Source organism: Monodon monoceros, unplaced genomic scaffold, assembly GCF_005190385.1.
Source record: "Monodon monoceros isolate NGI ecotype Baffin Bay Population unplaced genomic scaffold, NGI_Narwhal_1 Super_Scaffold_12, whole genome shotgun sequence".
Taxonomy (NCBI): domain Eukaryota; kingdom Metazoa; phylum Chordata; class Mammalia; order Artiodactyla; family Monodontidae; genus Monodon; species Monodon monoceros.
Genome location: NW_021703768.1, coordinates 30,899,556 through 30,922,525, shown reverse-complemented (window position 1 = coordinate 30,922,525; position 22,970 = coordinate 30,899,556). Strand labels below are relative to the sequence as shown.

Sequence of the window (22,970 nt, the reverse complement as noted above, 5' to 3'; positions counted from 1 at the left end):
ATCCAAGGCAAGGTGTCAAGAAGGCCGTTTGCCCTATGAAGCTAGAGATACAGGTTTGAGAGTTGTCAGCATGTAGGTATTTCCAGCCATGGAACTAGATGAGGTCAGCGAGGGAGGATGTAGATGTGTAAGAAGACCAATGACCAGGTCCTGGGGCTCTCTGGTAATTCAGCAGACTGAATGTAGGTAGCGTGCATAGCCCATAGTAAACGCCAAAATGTGTACTGCTGTTATTTGGGGGCGGGGGGGGTGCTTATTTCTTGGAGGTATCCTTAGCATGAGGTTGGTAGAGAGATGAAAGACCAGGTGGCCCAAACTTTAGCACTCTGTTACCTCTTCTTCCCCTCTTCAAGGAGCCACAGGCATGCTTGTTGGGAGCTGAGTTTACTTCCCATCGTATACCCCACATATACACCCATCTCAGGTGTTTCTTCAGGTCACCCAGTAGGGGTAGAATGTGCTGTAATACTGGCTTTGGAACATGAAGTGTGTTAGGTGGGGCCAGCTCCTCCAGGCCTCGTGCAGAGAAGCGCTGTCAATGGGCCGATGTGCTAAGCTGCCTGTGGGCGCGAGCTGGGATGAATGTTTCTTTTCAGCAAATACTGATATTCAGGAAGGAGGAAGGGGGCCATAATGTGTGGCTACTGCACTTACCTTGATGACTATGCCCAAAGGTGAATTGTAGCTGTGAAGCGTGAGTGGCGATGCCGAGAACATCACTCCTGTGAAGCTTCCACAAGACTTTCCATAAGAGAGGCAAGGAAGGCCCAGCTCTCTGAGTTCATCCAGCTTTTAACTTGGAACTTCTCCAGAGTTCCATTTTTTTTTTTCTGTGGCCTCTCCTCCCTGGACTCTCTTGTCCTAGAGGTTACTGTTGCTTTTTTTGTTTGTTTTGTTTTGTTTCTTTTTTATTAGTTATCTATTATATACATATTAGTGTATATATGTCAATCCCAATCTCCCAATTCATCACACTACCCCACCCCTGCTTTCTCCCCTTGGTGTCCATACATTTGTTCTCTACATCTGTGTCTCTATTTCTGCCTTGCAAACCAGTTCATCTGTACCATTTTTCAAGGTTCCACATATATGTGTTAATATACGATATTTGTTTTTCTCTTTCTGACTTACTTCCCTCTGTATGACAGTCTCTTGGTCCATCCACGTCTCTACAGATGACCAAATTTCGTTTCTCTTTATGGCTGAGTAACATTCCATTGTATATATGTACCACATCTTCTTTATCTATTCATCTGACGATGGGCATTTTGGTTGCTTCCATGATCCTGGCTATTGTAAATAGCACGGCAATGAACATTGGGGTGCATGTGTCTTTTTGAATTATGGTTTTCTCTGGGTATATGCCCAGTAGTGGGATTGCTGGGTCATATATTAATTCTATATTTAGTTTTTTAAGGAACCTCCATACTCTTCTCTGTAGTGGCTGTATCAATTTACATTCCCACCAACTGTGCAAGAGGGTTCCCTTTTCTCCACACCCTCTCCAGCATTTGTTGTTTGTAGATTTTCTGATGATGCCCATTCTAACTGGTGTGAGGTGATACCTCACTGTAGTTTTGATTTGCATTTCTCTAATAATTAGTGATGCTGAGCAGCTTTTCGTTTGCTTCTTGGCCATCTGTATGTCTTCTTTGGAGAAATGTCTGTTTAGGTCTTCTGCCCATTTTTGATTGGGTTGTTTGCTTTTTTAATATTGAGCTGCATGAGCTGTTTATATATTTTGGAGATTAATCCTTTGTCCGCTGATTTGTTTGCAAATGTTTTCTCCCATTCTGAGGTTTGTCTTTTTGTCTTGTTTGTAGTTTCCTTTGCTATACAAAAGCTTTTAAGTTTCATTAGGACCCATTTGTTTATTTTTGTTTTTATTTCCATTACTCTAGGATGTGGGTCAAAAAAGATCTTGCTGTGATGTATGTCAAAGAGTGTTCTTCCTGTGTTTTCCTCTGAGAGCTTTATTGTGTCCGGCCTTATATTTAGGTCTTTAATCCATTTTGAGTTTATTTTTGTGTATGGTGTTAGAGAGTGTTCTAATTTCATTCTTTTACATGTAGCTGCCCAGTTTACCCAGCACCACTTATTGAAGAGACTGTTTTTTCTCCACTGTGTATATACCCTTGCCTCCTTTGTCATAGATTAGTTGACCATAGGTGCGTGGGTTTATCTCTGGGCTTTCTATCCTGTTCCATTGATCTATATTTCTGTTTTTGTGCCAGTACCATACTGTCTTGATTACTGTAGTTTTGTAGTAGAGTCTGAAGTCAAGGAGTCTCATTCTTCCAGCTCCATTTTCTTCCCTCAAGATTGCTTTGGCTATTCGGGGTCTTTTGTGTCTCCATACAAATTTTAAGATTTTTTTGTTCTAGTTCTGTAAAAAATGGCAGTGGTAATTTGATAGGTAATTTGCATTGAATCTGTAGATTGCTTTAGGTAGTATAGTCATTTTCACAACATCGATTCTTCCAATCCAAGAACATGGTATATCTCTGCATCTGTTTGTGTCATCTTTTTTTTTTTTGTGGTACGCGGGCCACTCACTGTTGTGGCCTCTCCCGTTGCAGAGCACAGGCTCCGGACGCACAGGCTCAGCGGCCATGGCTCACAGGCCCAGCCGCTTCGCGACACGTGGGATCCTCCCGGACTGGGGCACGAACCCGTGTCCCCTGCATCGGCAGGCAGACCCTCAACCACTGCATCACCAGGGAAGCCCTGTTTGTGTCATCTTTGATTTCTTTCATCAGTGTCTTATAGTTTTCTGAGTACAGGTCTTTGACCTCCTTAGGTAGGTTTATTCCTAGGTATTTTATTCTTTTTGTTGCAGTGGTGAATGGGGTTGTTTCCTTGATTTCTCTTTCTGATCTTTCATTGTTAGTGTATAGGAATGCCAGAGATTTCTGTGCATTAATTTTGTATCCTGCAACTTTACCAAATTCATTGATTAGCTCTAGTAGTTTGCTGGTGGCATCTTTAGGATTATCTATGTATAGTATCATGTCATCTGCAAACAGTGACAGTTTTACTTCTTCTTTTCCAATTTTGTATTCCCTTTATTTCTTTTTCTTCTCTGATTGCCATGGCTAGGACTTCCAAAACTGTTGAATAAGAGTGATGAGAGTGGACATCCTTGTCTTCTTCCTGATCTTAAAGGAAATGCTTTGTTTTTCACCATTGAGAATGATATTTGCTGTGGGTTTGTCATATGGCCTTTATTATGTTGAGGTAGGTTCCCTCTATGCCCACTTTCTGGAGAGTTTTTACCATAAAAGGGTGTTGCATTTTGTCAAAAGTTTTTCTGCATCTATTGAGATGATCATATGCTTTTTATTCTTTAATTTGTTAATATGGTGTATCACATTGATTGATTTGAAGAATCCTTGCATCCCTGGGATAAATCCCACCTGATTATGGTGTATGATCCTTTTGATGTGTTGTTGAATTCTGTTTGCTAGTACTTTGTTGAGGATTTGTGTATCTATATTCTGCAATGATATTGGTCAGTAATTTTCTTTTTTTGTGATATGTTTGTCTGGTTTGGTATCAGGGTGATGGTAGCTCCATAGAACAAGTTTGGGAATGTTCCTTCCTCTGCAATTTTTTGGAAGAGTTTGAGAAAGATGGGTGTTAGCTCTTGTCTAAATGTTTGATAGAATTCACCTGTGAAGCCATCTGGTCCTGGACTTTTTTTGTTGGAAGATTTTGAATCACAGTTTCAATTTCATTACTTGTGATTGGTCTGTTCATATTTTCTATTTCTTCCTTGTTCAGTCTTGTAAGATTATACCATTATAAGAATTTGTCCATTTCTTCCAGGTTGTCCATTTTATTGGCATAGAGTTGCTTGTAGTAGTCTCTTAGAATGCTTTGTATTTCTGCAGTGTCTGTTGTAAATTCTCCTTTTTCATTTCTAATTTTATTGATTTGAGTCCTTTCCCTCTTTTCCTTGGTGAGTCTGGCTAAAGGTTTATCAATTTTGTTTATCTTCTTAAAGAACCAGCTTTTAGTTTTATTGATCTTTGCTATTGTTTTCTTTGTTTCTATTTCTTTTATTTCTGCTCCTGATCTTTATGATTTCTTTCCTTCCACTAACTTTGGGTTTTGTTTGTTCTTCTTTTTCTAGTTCCTTTAGGTGTAAGGTGAGATTGTTTACTTGAGATTTTTCTTATTTCTTGAGATAGGATTGTATCGCTATAAAATTCCTTCTTAGAACTTTGCTTTTGCTGCATCCCATATGTTTTGGATGGTCATGTTTTCGTTGTCATTTGTCTCTAGGTATTTTTTGATTTCCTCTTTGATTTCTTCACTGATCTCTGGGTTATTTAGTAATGTGTTGTTTAGCCTCCATGTGTTGTTTTTTTTTATGTTTTTCCCCTGTAATTTATTTCTAATCTCATAGCGTTGTGGTTGGAAAAGATGCTTGATATGATTTCAGTTTTCTTAAATTTACCAAGGCTTGATTTGTGACCCAAGATGTGGTTGATCCTGTAGAATGTTCCATGTGCACTTGAGAAGAAAGTGTAGGGACTTCCCTGGTGGCACAGTGGTTAAGAATCCGCCTGCCAATGCAGGGGACACAGTTCTCCCTAGTCCAGGAAGATCCCACATGCCGCACAGCAACTAAGCTTGTGCACTACAACTACTGAGCCCGTGAGCCTCAACTGCTGAAGCTCTTGTTTCACACCTACTGAAGCCCGTGTGCCTAGAGGCTGTGCTCTGCAACAAAGAGAAGCCACTGCAGTGAGAAGTCTGTGCACCTCAACGAGGAGCAGCCCCCGCTCTCTGAAACTAGACAAAGGCTGCGTGCAGCAACGAAGACCCAACACAGCCAAAAATAAAAAATAAATAAATAAATAAATTTATAAAAAATAAAAAGACGAAAGTGTAATCTGTTTTCGGATGGAATGTCCTATAAGTATCAATTAAATCTGTCTGGTCTGTTGTGGCATTTAAAGCTTGTGTTTCCTTATTAATTTCCTATCTGGATGATCTGTCCATTGGTGTAAGTGAGGTGTTAAAGTGCCCCACTATTACTGTTACTGTCAATTCCCTCATTTATAGCTGTTAGCATTTGCCTTATATATTGAGGTGCTCCTGTGTTGGGTGCACATATATTTATAATTGTATATCTTCTTCCTGGATTGATCCCTTGACCATTATGTACTGTTCTTCCTTTTCTCTTGTACCATTCTTTATTTTAAAGTCTATTTTATCTGATATGAGTATTGCTACTCCAGCTTTCTTTTGATTTCCATTTACATGGAATATCTTTTTCCATCCCCTCAGTTTCAGTCTGTATGTGTCCCTAGGTCTGAAGTGGGTCTCTTGTAGACAGCATATATATGGGTCTTGTTTTTGTATCCATTCAATGAGCCTCTGTCTTCTGGTTGGAGCATTTAATCCATTCACCTTTAAGGTGATTATTGATATGTTTGTTCCTAATACCATTTTCTTAATTGTTTTGGGTTTGTTTTTCTAGGTCCTTTTCTTGTGTTTCCCACTTAGAGAAGTTCCTTTAGCATTTGCTGTAGAGCTGTTTTGGTGGTGCTGAATTCTCTTAGCTTTTGCTTGTCTGCAAAGCTTTTGATTTCTCCCTCAAATCTGAATGAGATCCTTGCTGGGTAGCGTAATCTTGGTTGTAGGTTCTTCCCTTTCATCACTTGAAATATATCGTGCCACTCCCTTCTGGCTTGTAGAGTTTCTGCTGAGAAATCATCTGTTAACGTTATGGGAGTTCCCTTGTATGTTATTTGTCATTCTTCCCTTGTTGCTTTTAATAATTTTTCTTTGTCTGTAATTATTGTCAATTTGATTACTGTGTGTCTTGGCGTGTTTCTCCTTTGGTTTATCCTGCCTGGGACTCTCTGCAGTTCCTGGGCTTGAGTGGATATTTCCTTTCCCATGTTAGGGAACTTCTTGACTATAATCTCTTCAAATATTTTCTCTGGTCCTTTCTCTCTCTCTTCTCCTTCTGGGACCCCTATAATGTGAATGTTGGTGAGTTTAATGTTGTCCCAGAGGTCTCTTAGGCTGTCTTTATCTCTTTTCATTCTTTTTTCTGTTCCACCACCATCAATTCCACCATTCTGTCTTCCAGGTCACTTATCCATTCTTCTGCGTCAGTTATTCTGCTATTGATTCCTTCTAGTGTATTTTCATTTCAGTTACTGTATTGTTCATCTCTGTTTGTTTGTTCTTTAGTTCTTCTAGGTGTTTGTTCTTTAATTCTTCTAGGTCTTTGTTAAACATTTCTTGCATCTTCTCGATCTTTGCCTCCATTCTTTGTCCGAGGTCCTGGATAATCTTCACTATCATTATTCTGAATTCTTTTTCTGGAAGGTGGCCTATCTCCACTTCATTTAGTTCTTTTTCTGGTGGTGTTTTATCTTGTTCCTTCATCTGGTACATAGTCCTCTGCCTTTTCATTTTGCCTAACTTTCTGTGAATGTGGTTTTCATTCCACAGGCTGTGGGGTTGTAGTTCTTTTTGCTTCTGTTCTCCGTCCTCTGGTGGATGAGGCTGTCTAAGAGGCTTGTGGAAGCTTCCTGATGGGAGGGACTGGTGGTGGGTAGAGCTGGGTGTTGATCTGTTAGGCAGAGATCAGTAAAACTTTAATACGCTTGTCTGCTGATGGATGGGGCTGAGTTCCCTCCCTGTTGCTTGGCCTGAGGTGACCCAGCACTGGAGCCTACAGGCTCTTTAATGGGGCTAATGGCAGACTCCAGGAGGGCTCACGCCAAGGAATACTTCCCAGAACTTCTGCTGCCAGTGTCCGTATCCTCACAGTGAGCCACAGCTGTCCACCGCCTCTGCAGGAGACCCTCCAACACTAGCAGGTAGGTCTGATTCAGTCTTCTAGGGGGTCACTGCTCCTTCCCCCTGGGTCCTGGTGCACACACTACTTTATGCCCTCCGGGAGTGGAGTCTGTTTCCCCCAGTCCTGTTGAAGTCCTGGAATCAAATCCTGCTAGACTTCAAAAGTCGATTCTCTGGGAATTCCTTCTTCTGTTGCCAGACCCCCAGGTTGGGAAGACTGACGTGGGGCTCAGAACCTTCACTCCAGTGGGTGGACTTCTGTGGTATAGTTGTTCTCCAGTTTGTGAGTTGCCCACCCACAAGTTGTTTGTGATTGCACCTCTCCTACCGTCTCATTGCGCCTTCTCCTTTGTCTCTGGATGTGGGGTATCTTTTTTGGTGAGTTCCACTGTCTTCCTGTCGATGATTATTCAGCAGTTAGTTGTGATTCCTGTGCTCTTGCAAGAGGGAATGAACACACGTCCTTCTACTCTGCCATCTTGACTCCATCTCCTCTGGCCAACGCTTTTGATTTTAAAAGTAATGGTAACCGAGATTGGTTCAAGATGGCGGAGAAGAACGTGAGCTCACCTCTTCTTAGGAAAGCATCAAAATAACAACTGCTGAACGACCATAGACAAAAAAAAAAAAAAAACCACTGGAACCTACCATAAAGAATATCCTACATCCAAAGAAGCCACAGTGAGACAGTAGGAGGGGCACAATTGCAATAAAATCAAATCCCACAAAATTTGGGTGACCCACAAAATGGAAAATAATTATACCACAGAAGCTCTCCCACAACAGTGAAAGTTCTGAGCCCCACGTCAGGCTCCCTAGCCTGGGGGTCTGGCAACTGGAGTAGGAGCCCCCAGAGAATCTGGCTTTGAAGGCTAGTAGAGTTTGATTGCAGGAATTCCACAAGACTGGGAGAAACAGAAACTCCTCTCTTGGAGGGTACACACGAGATCTTGTGTGCACCAGGACCCAGGGAAAAAAGCAGTGACCTCATAAGAGCCTGGGCCAGAGCTACCTGCTCATATTGGAGTGTCTCCTGCAGAGGTGGTGGTGGGGCAGCTGTGGCTTAGTGCGGTGACAAGACACGGTGGTTCTGGGGAGTACTCTTTGGTGTGAGCACTCCGGGAGGCTGCCATTTTGTCTCCAAGACCTTGCCCCACCCAACAACCTGTAGGCTCCAGTGCTGGGATGCCTCAGGCCAAACAATTAACAGGGATGGACACAGCCCCACCCCACCCATTAGCAGACAGCTGCTTAAAGTCTTCCTGAGCACATGGCTACCCACGAAACACACCCCTTGATACGGCCCTGCCCACCAGAGGGACAAGACCCAGCTCCACCCACCAGTGGTCAGGAACCAGTCCCTCCCACCAGGAAGCCTGCACAAGCCTCTTAGCATCACCCACCAGGGGGCAGACAGCAGAAGCAAGATCTACCACCCTGCAGCCTACAGAACGGAAACCACATCGCAGAAAGTTAGACAAAATGAGACAGCATAGGAATATGTCCCAGATGAAGGAACAAAATAAAACCCCAGAAGAACAACTAAGTGAAGTGGAGACGAGCAATCTACATGAAAAAGAATTCAGAGTAATAATAGAAAAGATTATCCAAGTTCTTCAAAAAAGAATGGAGGCACAGATAGAGAAGTTACAAGACATGTTTAACAAAGACCTACAATAACTAAAGAAGAAACAGAGATGAACAATACAATAACTGAAATGAAAAATACACTGGAAGGAATCAGTAGCAGAATAACTGAGACAGAAGAATGGACCAGTGAGCCGGAAGACAGAATGGTGGAAATCACTGCTGCAGAATAGAATAAAGAAAAAAGAATGTAAAGAAATGATGAGAGCCTAAGAGACCTTTGGGACAATATTAAATGCACCAACATTCACATTATAGGGGTCCCAGAAGGAGCAGAGGGAGAGAAAGGACCTGAGAAAATATTTGAAGAGATAGTAGCTGAAAACTTCCCTAACATGGGAAGGGAGACAGTCATAGAAGTCCAAGGAGGCCCAGAGAGTCCCAGGCAGGATAAACTCAAGGAGGAACATGCTAAGACACATAGTAATCAAATTGACAAAAATTAAAGACAAAGAAAGAATATTAAAAGCAACAAGGGAAAAGCAACAAATAACATACAAGGGAATTCCCAAAAGGTTGTAAGCTGATTTCTCAGCAGAAAGTATGCAGGTCAGAAGGGAAGTGATGAACGGGAAGAACCTTCAACCAAGAACACTCTATCTAGCAAGGCTCTCACTCAGATTCGATGGAGAAATCAAAAGCTTTACAGACAAGCAAAAGCTAAGAGAATTCAGCGCTACCAGACCAGCTTTGCAACGAATGCTAAAGGAACTTCTCTAGGTGGAAAAGAAAAGGCCACAAATAGAAACAAGAAAATTATGAATAGAACTGCTAACCAGTAAAGGCAAACGTATAGTAAAGGTAGGAAGTCATCCACACACAAGTATGATATCAAAAGCAGCAATCGTGAGGAGAGTACAAATGGAGGATATTGGAAATGAATTTGAAATTAAATGATCAGCAAGTTAAAACTATCCTGTTTATGTAGACTGCTGTATCAAAACCTCTTGGTAATCGCAAACCAAAAATCTACAATAGATATACAAAAAAAGAAAAAAGGAATCCAAACACAACATGAAAGGTAGTCAAATCAAAAGAGAACAAAAGAGTTAGTGAAGAAAAAAGACCTACAAAAACAAATCCAAAACAACAAAATGGCAACAAGAACATATCAATAATTACCTTAAACATAAATGGATTAAATGCTCCAACCAAAAGATATAGACTGGCTGAATAGATACAAAAACAAGACGTATACATGTGCTGTGTACAAGAGATGCACTTCAGATCTAGGGACACATACAGACTGAAAGTGAGGGGATGGAAAGTATTACAGGCAAATGGAAATCAAAAGAAAGCTGGAGTAGCAATAGTCATATAAGACAAAATTGACTTTAAAATAAAGACTGTTTCAAGAGACAAAGAAGGACACTACATAATGATCAAGGGATCAATCCAGGAAGAAGATATAATGATCTTATATGCACCCAACATAGAAGCACCTCAGTATATAAGGCAAATGCTAACAGCCATAAAAAGAGAAATCAACAGTAACACAATAATATTGTGGGACTTTTAACACCCCACTTTCATCAGTGGACAGATCATCCAGACCTAAAATTAGTAGGGAAACAGAGGCCTTCAATGACACATTAGACCAGATGGATGTAATTGACGATATCTATAGAGCATTCCATCCAAAAGCAGCAGAATACACATTCTTAAGTGCACGTGGAACATTCTCTAGGATTGGTCACATGCTGGACCACAAAGCGAGCCTCGGTAAATTTAAGAAAACTGAAATCATGTCAACCATCTTTTCTGACCCCAATGCTATGAGATTAGAATCAACTATGAAAAAACTGTAAAAAACACAAACATGTGGAAGCTAAACAATATAATAGTAAATAACATGGATCACTGAAGAAATCAAAGAGGAAATCAAAAAATACCTGGAGACAAAAGACAGTGAAAGCACCATGATCCAAAACCTATGGGACACAGTTCTGAGAGGGAAGTTTATAGCAATACAATCTTACTTCAGGAACAAGAAAAATGTCAAGTAAACAACCTAACCTTACACCTAAAGCAACTAGAGAAAGAAGAACAAAACCCAAAGTTAGTAGAAGGAAAGAAATCATAAAAATCAGAGCAGAAATAAATAGAAACAAAGAAAACAATAGCAAAGATCAATGAAACCACAAGCTTGTTCTTGAGAAGATAAACAAAATTGATAAATCTTTAGCCAGACAGACTCATCAAGAAAAAAAGAGAGAGGGCTCAAATCAATAAAACTAGAAACGAAAAAAGTTACAGCAGACACCACAGAAATACAGAGGGACTACTACAAGCAATTCTATGCCAATAAAATGCCCAACCTGGAAAAAATGGACAAATTCTTAGAAAGGTACAATCTCCCAAAACTGAACCAGGAAGAAATGGAAATATGAAAACCAAATACAAGCACTGAAATTGAAACAGCAATTAAAAAACTTGCAGCACACAAAAGTCCAGGACCAAATGGCTTCACAGGTGAATTCTATCAAACAATAAGAGAAGAGTTAACACCTATCCTTCTGAAACTATTCCAAAAAATTGTAGATGAAGAAATACTCCCAAACTGATTCTATGAGGCCATTGTCACCCTGATACCAAAACTAGACAAAGATACCACTCACACACAGAACGAAAATTACAGGCCAATATCACTGATGAATATAGATGCAAAAATCCTGAACAGAATACTAGCAAACGAAATCCAGGGACTTCCCTGGTGATCCGGTGGTTAAGAATCCGCCTTCCAGTGGAGGGGACGCAGGTTCAATCTCTGGTCAGGGAACTAAGATCCCACATGCCACAGGGCAAGTAAGCGCACTCATGGCAACTACTGAGCCCGTGTGCTCTAGAGCCCACATGCCACTAGTGAGCCCTGTGCCACCACTACCAAGTCCTTGCACTCTAGAGCCCGCGCACCACAACTAGAGAGCCCATGCCCTGCAACTTCTGAGCCTGTATGTTCCGGGCCCATACGCTGCAACTAGTGAGCCTGTGCACCACAGCTACTGAGCCAACACTCTCTGGAGCCCATGCACCACAACTAGAGAGAAGCCTGCACACCACAATGAAGAGCCCGCACACCACAAAGATCCTGCATGCTGCAGTGAAGGTTCCACCTGCCGCAACTAAGACCCAATGCAGCCAAATAAAACAAAAAACAAACAAGAAACCTCAAATCCAACAGTACATTAAAAGGATCATACACCATGGTCAAGTGGGATTTTTTTTCAAAAGATGCAAGGATTTTTCAGTATCTGCAAATCAGTGTGCTACACCATATCAACAAATTGAAGAATAAAAACTATATGATCATCTCAATAGATGCAGAAAAAGCTTTTGATAGGGCTTCCCTGGTGGCGCAGGGGTTGAGAGTCCGCCTGCCGATGCAGGGGACACAGGTTCATGCCCCGGTCCGGGAAGATCCCACATGCCACGGAGCAGCTGGGCCCGTGAGCCATGGCTGCTGAGCCTGCGCATCCGGAGCCTGTGCTCCGCAATGGGAGAGGCCGCAACAGTGAGAGGCCCACGTATGGCAAAAAAAAACAAAACAAAAACTTTTGACAAAATTCAACACCCATTTATGATAAAAACTCTCCAGAAAGTGGGCATTGAGGGAACATACCTCAACATAATAAAGGCCATATATGACAAACCCACAGCTAACATCACACAAAATTGTGAAAAGCTGAAAGCATTCCCTCTAAGATCATGAACAAGACAAGGATGTCTACTCTCACCACTTTTATTCAACATAGTTTTGGAAGTTCTAGCAATCAGAGAAGAAAAGGAAAAGGAATGCAAATTGGAAGAGAAATAAAACTGTCACTGTTCGCAGATGACATGATACTATACATACAAAATCCTAAAGATGCTACCAGGAAACTACTAGAGCTCATCAGTGAATTTGGTAAAGTTGCAGGATACAAAATTAATGCACAGAAATCTCTGGCATTCCTATACACTAGCAATGAAAAATCAGAAAGAGAAATCAAGGAAACAATCCCATTTACCATCGCATCAAAAAGAATAAAATACCTAGGAATAAACCTACCTGTGGAGGCAAAAAGATCTGTACTATGAAAACTATAAGATGCTGATGAAAGGAAAGCAAAGGTGATGCAAATAGATGGAAAGATATACCATGTTCTTGGAAGAATCAATATTGTCAAAATGACAAAATGACTACACAAGACAATCTACAGATTCAATGCAATCCCTATCAAATTACCAATGGCATTTTTCACAGAACTAGAACAGAAAATTTTACAATTTGTATGGAAACACAAAAATGACCCCCAATAGCCAAAGAAATCGTGAGAAAGCAAAACAGAGTTGGAGTAATCAGGCTCCCTGACTTCAGACTAAATGACAAAGCTACAGTAATCAAAACAGTATGGTACTGGCACAAAATCAGAAATACAGATCAATGGAACAGTATAGAAAATCCAGAGATAAACCCACACACCTATGGTCAATTAATCTATGACATAGGAGGCAAGACTATACAGTGAAGAAAAGACAATCTTTTCAATAAATGATGCTGGGAAAACTGGACAGCTACATGTAAAAAAATGAAATTAGAACACTCCCTAACACCATACACAAAAATAAACTCAAAATGGATTAAAGACCTAAATTAAGACTAGATACTATAAAACTCTTAGAGGAAAACATACGCAGAACACTCTTTGAGGTAAATCACAGTAATATCTTTTTGATCTGTCTCCTAGAGTAATGGAAATAAAAACAAAAATAAACCAATGGGACCTCATTAAACTCAAAAACTTGCACAGCAAAAGAAACCATAAACAAAACAAAAAGACAACCCATGGAATGGGAGAAAATTTTTGCAAACAATGTGACCAACAAGGGATTAATCTCCAAAATTTACAAATAGCTCATGCAGCTCATCGATATCAAAAAAGAAAAAACCCAATCAAAAAGTGGGCAGAAGACCTAAATAGACATTCCTCCAAAGAAGATATACAGATGGCCAAGAGGCACATGAAAATATGCTCAACATTGCTAATTACTAGAAAATTGCAAATCAAAACTACAATGAGATATCATCTCACACCAGTGAAAATGGCCATTGTCAAAAAGTGTACAAACAATAAATGCTGGAGAGGGTGTGGAGAAAAGGAATGTTGGTGGGAATATAAATTCGTATATCCACTATGGAGAACGGTATGGAGGTTACTAAAAAATCTAAAAATAGAGCTACCATATGATCCAGCAATCCCACTCCTGGGCATATATCTGGAGAAAACCACGGTTCAAAAGGATACGTGTACCACAGTGTTCATTGCAGTGCTGTTTACAATAGCCAAGACATGGAAGCAACCTAAATGTCCATCAACAGAAGAATGGATAAAGAAGATGTGGTACATATATACAATGGAATATTACTCAGCCATTAAAAAGAATGAAATAGGGCTTCCCTGGTGGTGCAGTGGTTGAGAGTCCGCCTGCCGATGCAGGGGACACAGGTTCGTGCCCCCGTCTGGGAAGATCCCACATGCTGCGGAGCGGCTGGGCCCGTGAGCCATGGCCGCTGAGCCTGCGCGTCCGGAGCCTGTGCTCCGCAAAGGGAGAGACCACAACAGTGAGAGGCCCGCGTACCGCAAAAAAAAAAAAAAAAAAAGAATGAAATAATGCCATTTGCAGCAACATGGATGGACCTGGAGATTATCATACTGAGCAAAATACATCAGACAGAGAAAGACAAATATCATATGATAGCGCTTATATGTGGAATCTAAAAAAAATGATACAATGAACTTACTTACAAAACAAACAGACTCACGGACTTAGAGAACGAACTTATGGTTACCAGGGGAGAAGGGTGGGGGGGAGGGATAGATTGGGAGTTTGGGATTGACATATACACGCTTGCTATATTTAAAATAGATAACCAACAAGGACCTACTGTAGCACAGGGAACTCTGCTGAATATTCTGTAATAACCTAAATGGGAAAAGAACTTGAAAAAGAATAGATACATGTATATGTGTAACTAAATCACTTTGCTATACACCTGAAACTAACACAACATTTTTAATCAGCTGTACTCCAATATAAAATAAAAAGGAAAACAAAAAAGGTGGCCAGAATTCAATTTCCTTCTCTCACACAGAATAGGAATTGCTAGAACCCTAAAGCCAACCATATCCAGACCTTGTGATTTAAATATTAGGTAAGGTGTGACTGCCTTGGGTTTGATTATAAAAGCCACTGTAAGTAACAAACTTATAAATGAATCAGTCCTAATGTATGCATTGTTCTTTTCCCTTCAAAGGGTCTAATGCTCCCTGTCTGCGGTGTACAGAAAATCACACAAGTGCTGGTCTTGCCCCTCAAACCAAGGAGGTATGTTTAGAGTATGAGAGAGAGGAGACTGTGGTGAGCCCCTGGATGGTACCTTCAGACATCCGTGCGATTCTGTATGAGAGTCCCAGTTCCCTTCTACAGGTACACGTTGTTCCAGGTTCCAGTTTGCCTAGTGGTTCCTTGGGTTCTTTAGGTTTTTTCGTTGTTGTTTATTTATTTATTTAGTGGGATGTAGACATACTGAAAGATTATTAGGTCAGTTTGAAGTAGCGATTCAAAGCATCTACACTTTTGGCTTAGTACTTCAGCATTTATCATGCAGAATTTTCCTTGACTGTGTATTTTCTTTTTAACCTAAAAAAAAAAAAAAAGACTCAAAAAACAAGACACAACAACAAAAATGTAAGAACAGATCATTGTACTATAGATATAAAAATCTATTCTGTCCACTCTTCAGACCTGGTGCCAGCATCTTGTGTCAGGTGATGTTCATTCAGCCCATTGCCAATCTAGATGTGCTGGGCAACCACAGCCCTGGTTCCCTTCATATTTCCTTCAGTGTTTGGTGGATGAGCAGCTCTAGAATCTTTGGAAAATTTAGTTCATGTTCCATTTATTTTTTCTCAGGCTAGGACCACAACTTATTGTCTTTCTCAATTTGATAGGACTCATCACCAACTGAAGAAAAGCCAGAGCCTCCTTTTGGGGTGGGTGGCACGGACAGCTTGTCTGAGAGCACGGGCAGCATTCTCAGCAAGCTTGACTGGGATGCCGTCGAAGATATGGTGGCCGGTGTGGAGGACAAGAGCCCGTCTGTCCGCTGGGCCCTGGACCTGTGAGACCTGAATGTCACTCTGCTTCCACGCAAAGGCCAGCAACTCAGTGTTGTAGTTCTGAAAGATTTGTGGGTTTAAGGGAGAGAAGTAATGAAAGAAGCAATGTGAATTTACCACCTGCAGGCATATTATTACCTGGATTAGACATTTTAAGAGGAAAAATAAACATTTCTCAATAAGTTTGCCTTCGAGGGAAAGGGGGTTAACTATAGATGTGTTATATGTTTTTGCATTTGCCTTATTATATTTAGGTATAATTTTTTAAATGATGAAATAAACAGTACCTTTCAAGCCAAGCTTGTATAATATTTAAGCTTCTTTCAATAAAAACCTTCTGTCTTGCCTCATCCTTTACCCCCTGAGTTTTGGTTTTTTTTTTTTGCAGTACGCGGGCCTCTCACTGTTGTGGCCTCTCCCGTTGCGAAGCACAGGCTCCGGACGCACAGGCCCAGCGGCCATGGCCCACGGGCCCAGCCGCTCTGCGGCACGTGGGATCCTCCCGGACCCGGGGCACGAACCCGTGTCCCGTGCATCGGCAGGCGGACTCTCAACCACTGCGCCACCAGGGAAGCCCAACCCCCTGAGTTTTAAGAAACAACCTTAGCTGGGTAAACCTGATAGGAAAAAAAAATGCTTTCATTGAGGTGAAGAAAATCACACTCTCACCAGAGACGCTCAATAATGAACTCCATTTTAAAAGATATCCTAAAATTGTGTAGGACTTGGCTGTGGGGTGAAAAGGAACCAGCCACCTTCCACTAATCCTGAACTTCTAAATAAAACATGTTCCACATGGGCCAGGTCTTCTGTCCTCTGCCCTGTATCGTGAAAAGCCTTGGAGGAAGAAAGAGTTGGATACTTTGGGTGCCTTGCAGAGTCTGGCCACTGCTACTACCCTGCACTTTGATCTCTGCCTTGTCGGCTCAGTGGGACCACTGTGGTCTGCTTGGACATAGCTCGTTATGCTGGAGTTGGGATAATACCCTTAAAGCAGAGAGCCAAGCATTTATGAGACTTACCTCATGAGCTTCCCTTCCCTCGGGGATCACTGTCTCGCACTGCATGCTGCTGTCCAGTGTCTAAAAGCAGTTGCCTCACATTTTTTGTCCAATTTTATGGTTAAGGCATGCAGACTAGTCACGTGCCAGTTACTTTGTCATAGCTGCAAGTGGAAGTCTTCTTGGTCTCAGTCAATTTTACATCCGTACAGCAAACCTGAAAATAAGGACTGAAGGAGGGTAGAGCATGTCAGCAGAAGGCTGATGGTCCTAGGCAGCCTCCAGCCTCTAGCTTGAATATGTTCTTAGTCTTCAAAAAACTGCAGTACGACAGTTTTGTAGCATGCCTGACACAGGAAACATCCTTACAAGGAAGGGTCTAGACTGCATACCTTCCAAACAAACAAGGGTTAAAAGAAGCAGTTTCCATATCTAGATTTCAAGCACTTACCATGCTTGGGAATACCTCCAGTTATCAAAAGGATTCCCCAATTTCTCAAAACAATATTATTTTGCTCACATTTTTATTAGAAAATATACAGCATTTAGTATCATGTATATCTAAACTAAAGCCACATCTGAGTGTCCTGTTCTTAATTATGGCTGAGTTTGGAATCTGTTAGCAAAGGAAGCTCAAACACAAAGCTGCCAAGAAATTATATCCATGGGACTGGCTTAAAAACACCAACTTCAGCCTTTCATTCCTACTTCAGCTCCTACTGTTTCTAGCTTATAGTATATGCTCGTGTTTGATGAATTCATGAAAAGCCATTATAGCTTATACCCTTTTCTATTTCTCAGCAATTCAAATAATTATGTACCATGCTTTGTGTCCTGTTTAGCTTTTCTATAAGAAATCAAACCTTGGATCTTACTGAGGAAATCTGAGAGAAAGGAATTTTGTAGAAGTCACATTGGTAGCCCTCCAGAACTCCAGTTTCCTTTAAGCATTGCTTATACCCTGACCATTCATGTGTGTTCAGCATTTGGACTGTGACTCTATGTCATTAAGGTGACCCTAGTGGAAACTAATGCTTTCATTTTTTCATACAAATACTGAATCTGGGGAACATCTGAGAGGAAAGAATCCTTGTTAGTTAAGGTTGGTGTGTAGGTTAGGAATGAATCTATATATATATGGGGCCTAGGGCCAACTTCCATGGCAGGAGTTGCCTAGTTGAAGGGAAGAATTTTATGTAGGATTTTTAAAAACTGATACTAATTTAAAAAAGTATTTAAAATATATTCAAAAAGTCAGTAAAGGTAAAAAGCTGATTAAGATAACCAGCGTTAAGAATTTTAAAATGGTGAACTATTTTACCGTTTGATAAATTAATTTTATTCCTTCTAAGACCTAAGTGAAAGGATAATAAAAGAATTTTTAAATGTATAAATCAACACAAACGAAGAGAACTGGAGAGGAGATATCACTGGAGGAGAGAAGTCACAGGAGGTGTAAGAGGGTGAGGAGGCCATAATAGAATTGGGGCAGAGGAGGATACTGATGGACAGTGAATGTAAGACTCAGAGCTGGCAAGCACAGAAAGGGACCCAGTGAGACAATCACGGTGTAAGTCTTAGAACAGTTGCAACTCCTCATCTCTGTATCCCTTGTGCAAAGAGCTCCCAGTAGCTATGCCCGAGGCAGGAGTCCAACTTCCCACCTGATTACTTTAGAGCAGAGATCAGCAAATCTGGCCTGCTTTCTGTTCTTGTAAATAAAGTTTTACTGAAAGACAACCTGCCCATCCATTCACGTGATATCTACGCTGCTTTTGCTTGTCAGTGGCAGAGTTGCATAGTTGCTACACAGACCATGTGACTTGCAAAGCCTAAAATACTTATTTTCTGACTCTTTAGAGAAAGTTTGCCAACCACTGCTCTAGAGTGGAGCTCACCAGATGAAATCCACCTCTAAACCTTCAGAGCTTCAATAAAGAGCTTCAATAAGCTTTCTAGTACCTTGCTCAAAAACCTGAATGGACAGTTAGGCATCACTTGACACAAAGAGAAAGCCCTTTTCATGAAAGGGAGAGTCAAAATTAAATGAGCAAAACAACAAAAAGATCATGCAAGAAATAGAACAAGTGGTTTTTTAAAGCTAACAAATTGGAAGGCTCAGGCAACGACAGAGGAAGCCCTATTTTCACATCTCTGTTAATAAAGAAGACATATTTCTTATTGGTGAGTGGCAAGAGTTCAACATCAATTGATTCCCATTTTAAAAACGAGTATACATGCATTCACCAAGTATATGTGTGGTCTCTTTGTCCCTACTTCTGGCTTTTGACGAGTGAGGGGCAGCTACTTCAGGACGCTAAGTAGATTAAATGTTTGCTTTGCAGAGCATTCCACCAGCAGATGGATGGGTGTCTAGATTTGGGGCAAATGGCAGCAAGCTGGACTGCAAGTCCAGGCTACAATATGTTCTCTACCCTGGCTCTACTGACAATAAAGCTGTTAGTTTTATCTGTATCTGACTTCAGTTTATAATTCTAATCAGAATTCCAAGGAGTGAGGAATGGGATTTATCAGCCTCCTTAACTCTGAACACGTGAAGCATTGGCTGTGGCTTGAGCTCAGGCCTCCAAATGGCGAGAATGCTACTTTTTAATCTGACAGATAGATAAATATGAGATGTTGCATTCATAAAATAAAACAAGTTACTGTATGAAAGGAGCAGAGAACAAGAAGAAACTCTTTGAAATTTAAAATATAGCTGAAATAAAAATTTTAATAGCAGAGTTAGAAGATAAAGTCGAAAAACTCTCAAAGATAGACTCAAAAGACCAAAAAAAAAAGAGCAAAAAACGTAACTGAGGAGATCAGTCCAGGAAGAATAATACCTGACTAACAGAAATTATAGAGAGGGGCTTCCCTGGTGGTGCAGTGGTTAAGAATCCGCCTGCCAATTCAGGGGACACGGGTTCGATCCCTGGTCCGGGAGGATCCCACATGCTGCGGAGCAGCTAAGCACATGCACCACAACTACTGAGTCTACGCTCTAGAGCCTGCGAGCCACAACTACTGAGTCCATGTGCCACAACTACTGAAGCCCGTCCGCCTAGAGCCCATGCTCCACAAGAGAAACCACCGCAATGAGAAGCCCACGCACCACAACGAAGAGTAGCTCCTGCCCGCTGCAACTAGAGAAAGCCTGCACACAGCAACGAAGACCCAACACAGCCAATAAATAAATAAATAATTAATTAAAAAAAAGAAATTATAGAGAGAAGAAACCAAGGGGAAGAAATTAACAAAGAAAATTCTCCATAGCTAAGAACACAGATCAAAAGTCTATAACATGCCCTGTAGAATGAATTTCACAAAGAGATCCACTAAGAAACACCATAGTGAAATTTTACAATATGAGAAATAGAGAAAATATCCTAAGTTTCTAGAGCGGGAAAGCACAAGTCATAAACAAAGGAATAATCATCAATATGGTAGCAGCCCTCTTAACAGCAACAACACAGGCTAGATTATGGTGAAAATACTTTCAAAGGGAAAAATTTCAATTTAGAATTCTTGACCCAGCTATCAACCATGAGGTGAGAATAATGACATTTTCAGACATCTAATGATTCGAAAATTTTGTCCTTATGTGTCCATTCTTAGGAAACTACTGCAGGATATGCTCAAGCAAACTGAACATTTTTAAGCAAAAAGGAGGAAGTTTTGGGTTCCAGACATGGGTTCTGGATCCTACCAGAAGAGGGACAGAAAAAGTCTGGTAGAACACCTTTGCAGCAGTCCTGAAAAATCGGTCCAGATTGGTGCAAAAGTAAGAACAGCTCCAGGAAGGAGTTTCTTGATGGAGGAATGCAAGAGGGGCAGGGGGGGAGAAAAAAACAAATGAATGATACGAAAGAAATCTGTAATTCTTTTGGAGCTCTATGTGGAAATTATGTAAGTGAAAAAGCAAAGCAATTTCACTAAAAGGAAAACAAGAATATACGATAAAGGAAATGTATTCATAGTAAACTTAGCTCTGATTGAACAATATTTACATAGTTTTATATTACATAAATTCCTATTAAATATACTGATATCCATACTGGGAGGAGAGGGAAAGACTATAAGAGCCAAGTCTTTATCATAAAAAAGTCAATAGGGGACTTCCCTGGTGGTCCAGTGGTAAAGAATCCACCTTCCAATTCAGGGGACGTGGGTTCGATCCCTGGTCGGGGAACTGAGATCCCACATGCCGCGGGGCAACTAAGCCCGCGTGCTCTAGAGCCTGCATGCCACAACTAGAGAGAAGCCTGCACGCTGCAACAAAAGATCCCACATGCCTCAACAAAGATCCCGTGTGCCGCAAAAATAAACTAAAATAAGTCAATAGATGATAATATAATTCAATATCTAAGTTCCAGAGTTAATAAATTGCAACAGTACATTCTTTAGAAATATGCATGTTAGCTACCCAAGGAAATCAGAGTGGTTGCCTGTAATTATATTAAAAGCCTGTCTCATTAAAATCTATCTTGGAATTACTCTGAACTGTATAAAAAGCAGGATTTTAAAGATTCAGTTGACAGTTTTAAGCTATCCAAGACTATTTTTCTCTTTTTTAGTTCCTTTCCTTACTTCAAATCATGGTTATTCCTCATGGGCTGTCCTCCAGATGAATCAGGGGTAAGTCATGTTGTCTTTTGTGTGGATATCTACCCAGGAATACTTGTCTCACTCATCAAAACTTACTAAGGAAATTCACACCTGTTCTCTCCTCGTTACAATTTAATTTTTAATTGTTGGCCATTATTTTAGCCTACCAAAGCTATTTGACCAACTTAAACATCCTAACCACTTCTACAAATAAGGCTACTTCTCTCCTTCTACCACCACCACCCCAGCCAGAGTTATCATCATCACCTTCCACAGGGCGTTATTGGTCCCCCTCATATCATTGTCAGTGCTCTTTAAAAAATGCAAATCTGGACTTCCCTGGTGGTGCAGTGGTTAAGAATCCACCTGCCAATGCAGGGGACACGGGTTCAATCCCTGGTCTGGGAAGATCCCACAGGCCACAGAGCGACTGAGCCCGTGCGCCACAACTACAGAGCCTGCGCTCTAGAGCCTGCGAGCCACACAACTGCTGAGCCCATGCGCCACAACTACTGAAGCCCATGCACCCTAGAGCCTGCGCACCACAACTACTGAGCCTGCATGCTGCAACCACTGAAGCCCGCGTGCCTAGAGCCTGGGTTCCGCAACAAGAGAAGCCAGCGCAATGAGAAGCCCTCGTACAGCACCAAAGAGTAGCCCCCGCTCTCCACAACTAGAGAAAGCCCGTGCACAGCAATGAAGACCCAATAAAGCCAAAATAAGATAAAATAAATTTAAAAATAAATAATTAAAAATGCAAATCCGACTTCACAAAAGCAAATCCCTGTTCCACTTCCCACCTATCTTAATTTCTTAATGGCTCCCCATTGCTCATAGGACATCCTTAACATGGCCTACAAAAGCGTGATTTGGCCCATCTATTTCATCAGCTTCATCATTACTCTTTTTTTCTCTGCCATTCACAGGAACTGCAAAGTTTTAAGCAATGTGCGCTTTTCTTCAGGCCCTTTGCATATGCCTTGTCATCAACTTGGGATTCTTCTTGCATCCCCTTCTTTCATCTAATTTTTTTTCCCTCAGACTTTATAGAGTTCAACCATCATGTCCCTAAGGAATGAACTGCTGGGAACAAAAAAAAAAAAAGAGAAGTTCTCCCTTTTATCAGTGGTTCAACCAACAGTATTTGGTATCTATTATATATATTACATGTCAGGCTTTATCCGAGGATTAGTTTCACTTGGAGAAGGAAGCCTTTCTTGTCTCCCCCAACCCTCCAGACTATTTTAGTGCTACATACTCTCATGATTTCTGTTACTTTTCCTTTTAAGCACTCATTTCAACTGTAACTTAATAACTATAATTGTGTACTTTGTGGTTAATTTCCTATCTCTTCCACTAGAAACACAAGCTTGTTGCCAATGGGTCCAGCACAGTTTGTTGCTGATAGTATGCACTCAGCAAATACTTGTAAAATAACTGAATTTGCAAAAACTAAAAGTAATGAACCAGTGTCAATACCAAGTGATCTCCAAGACAAACAGTATGACAGGAAAAAAAAGAGGTAGAATCCAATGCTTTCAGCTCAGGAAAGGAGTACAGAATGTAGCCTGTGATTCCTTCATCTCTGCAGTACCAAACTCCACCTGTTCACTTGATTCATTCATTCCTACGGTCACATTCCCTACCTGGTTTCCAGAACCACTCTACCTCAGAAATCCCACACAGTCCTCTGACTTTATCACTCCACTACTCCACTTCTGCCACT

At 41.0% G+C, this 22,970-nt stretch overlaps 1 protein-coding gene across 11 annotated transcripts in view; it reads left to right on the top strand.

Moving 5' to 3' along the window:
* CPLANE1 (ciliogenesis and planar polarity effector 1) overlaps positions 1 to 15,976 on the top strand; it is a 127,263-nt gene extending 111,287 nt beyond the window's left edge. For 3 of the 11 annotated variants that reach the window (XM_029217388.1, XM_029217387.1, XM_029217385.1), the window contains 2 exons: positions 14,771 to 14,841; positions 15,468 to 15,976. In XM_029217388.1, coding sequence (XP_029073221.1) covers positions 14,771 to 14,841; positions 15,468 to 15,648 — 252 coding nt within the window. In that variant the 3' untranslated portion in view covers positions 15,649 to 15,976. Of the gene's footprint in view, positions 1 to 14,770; positions 14,944 to 15,467 lie in introns of all 11 variants that reach the window. The other 8 variants (XM_029217386.1, XM_029217382.1, XM_029217383.1 and 5 more) reach the window with 5 other exon arrangements.
* Positions 15,977 to 22,970: the final 6,994 nt, after the last annotated feature.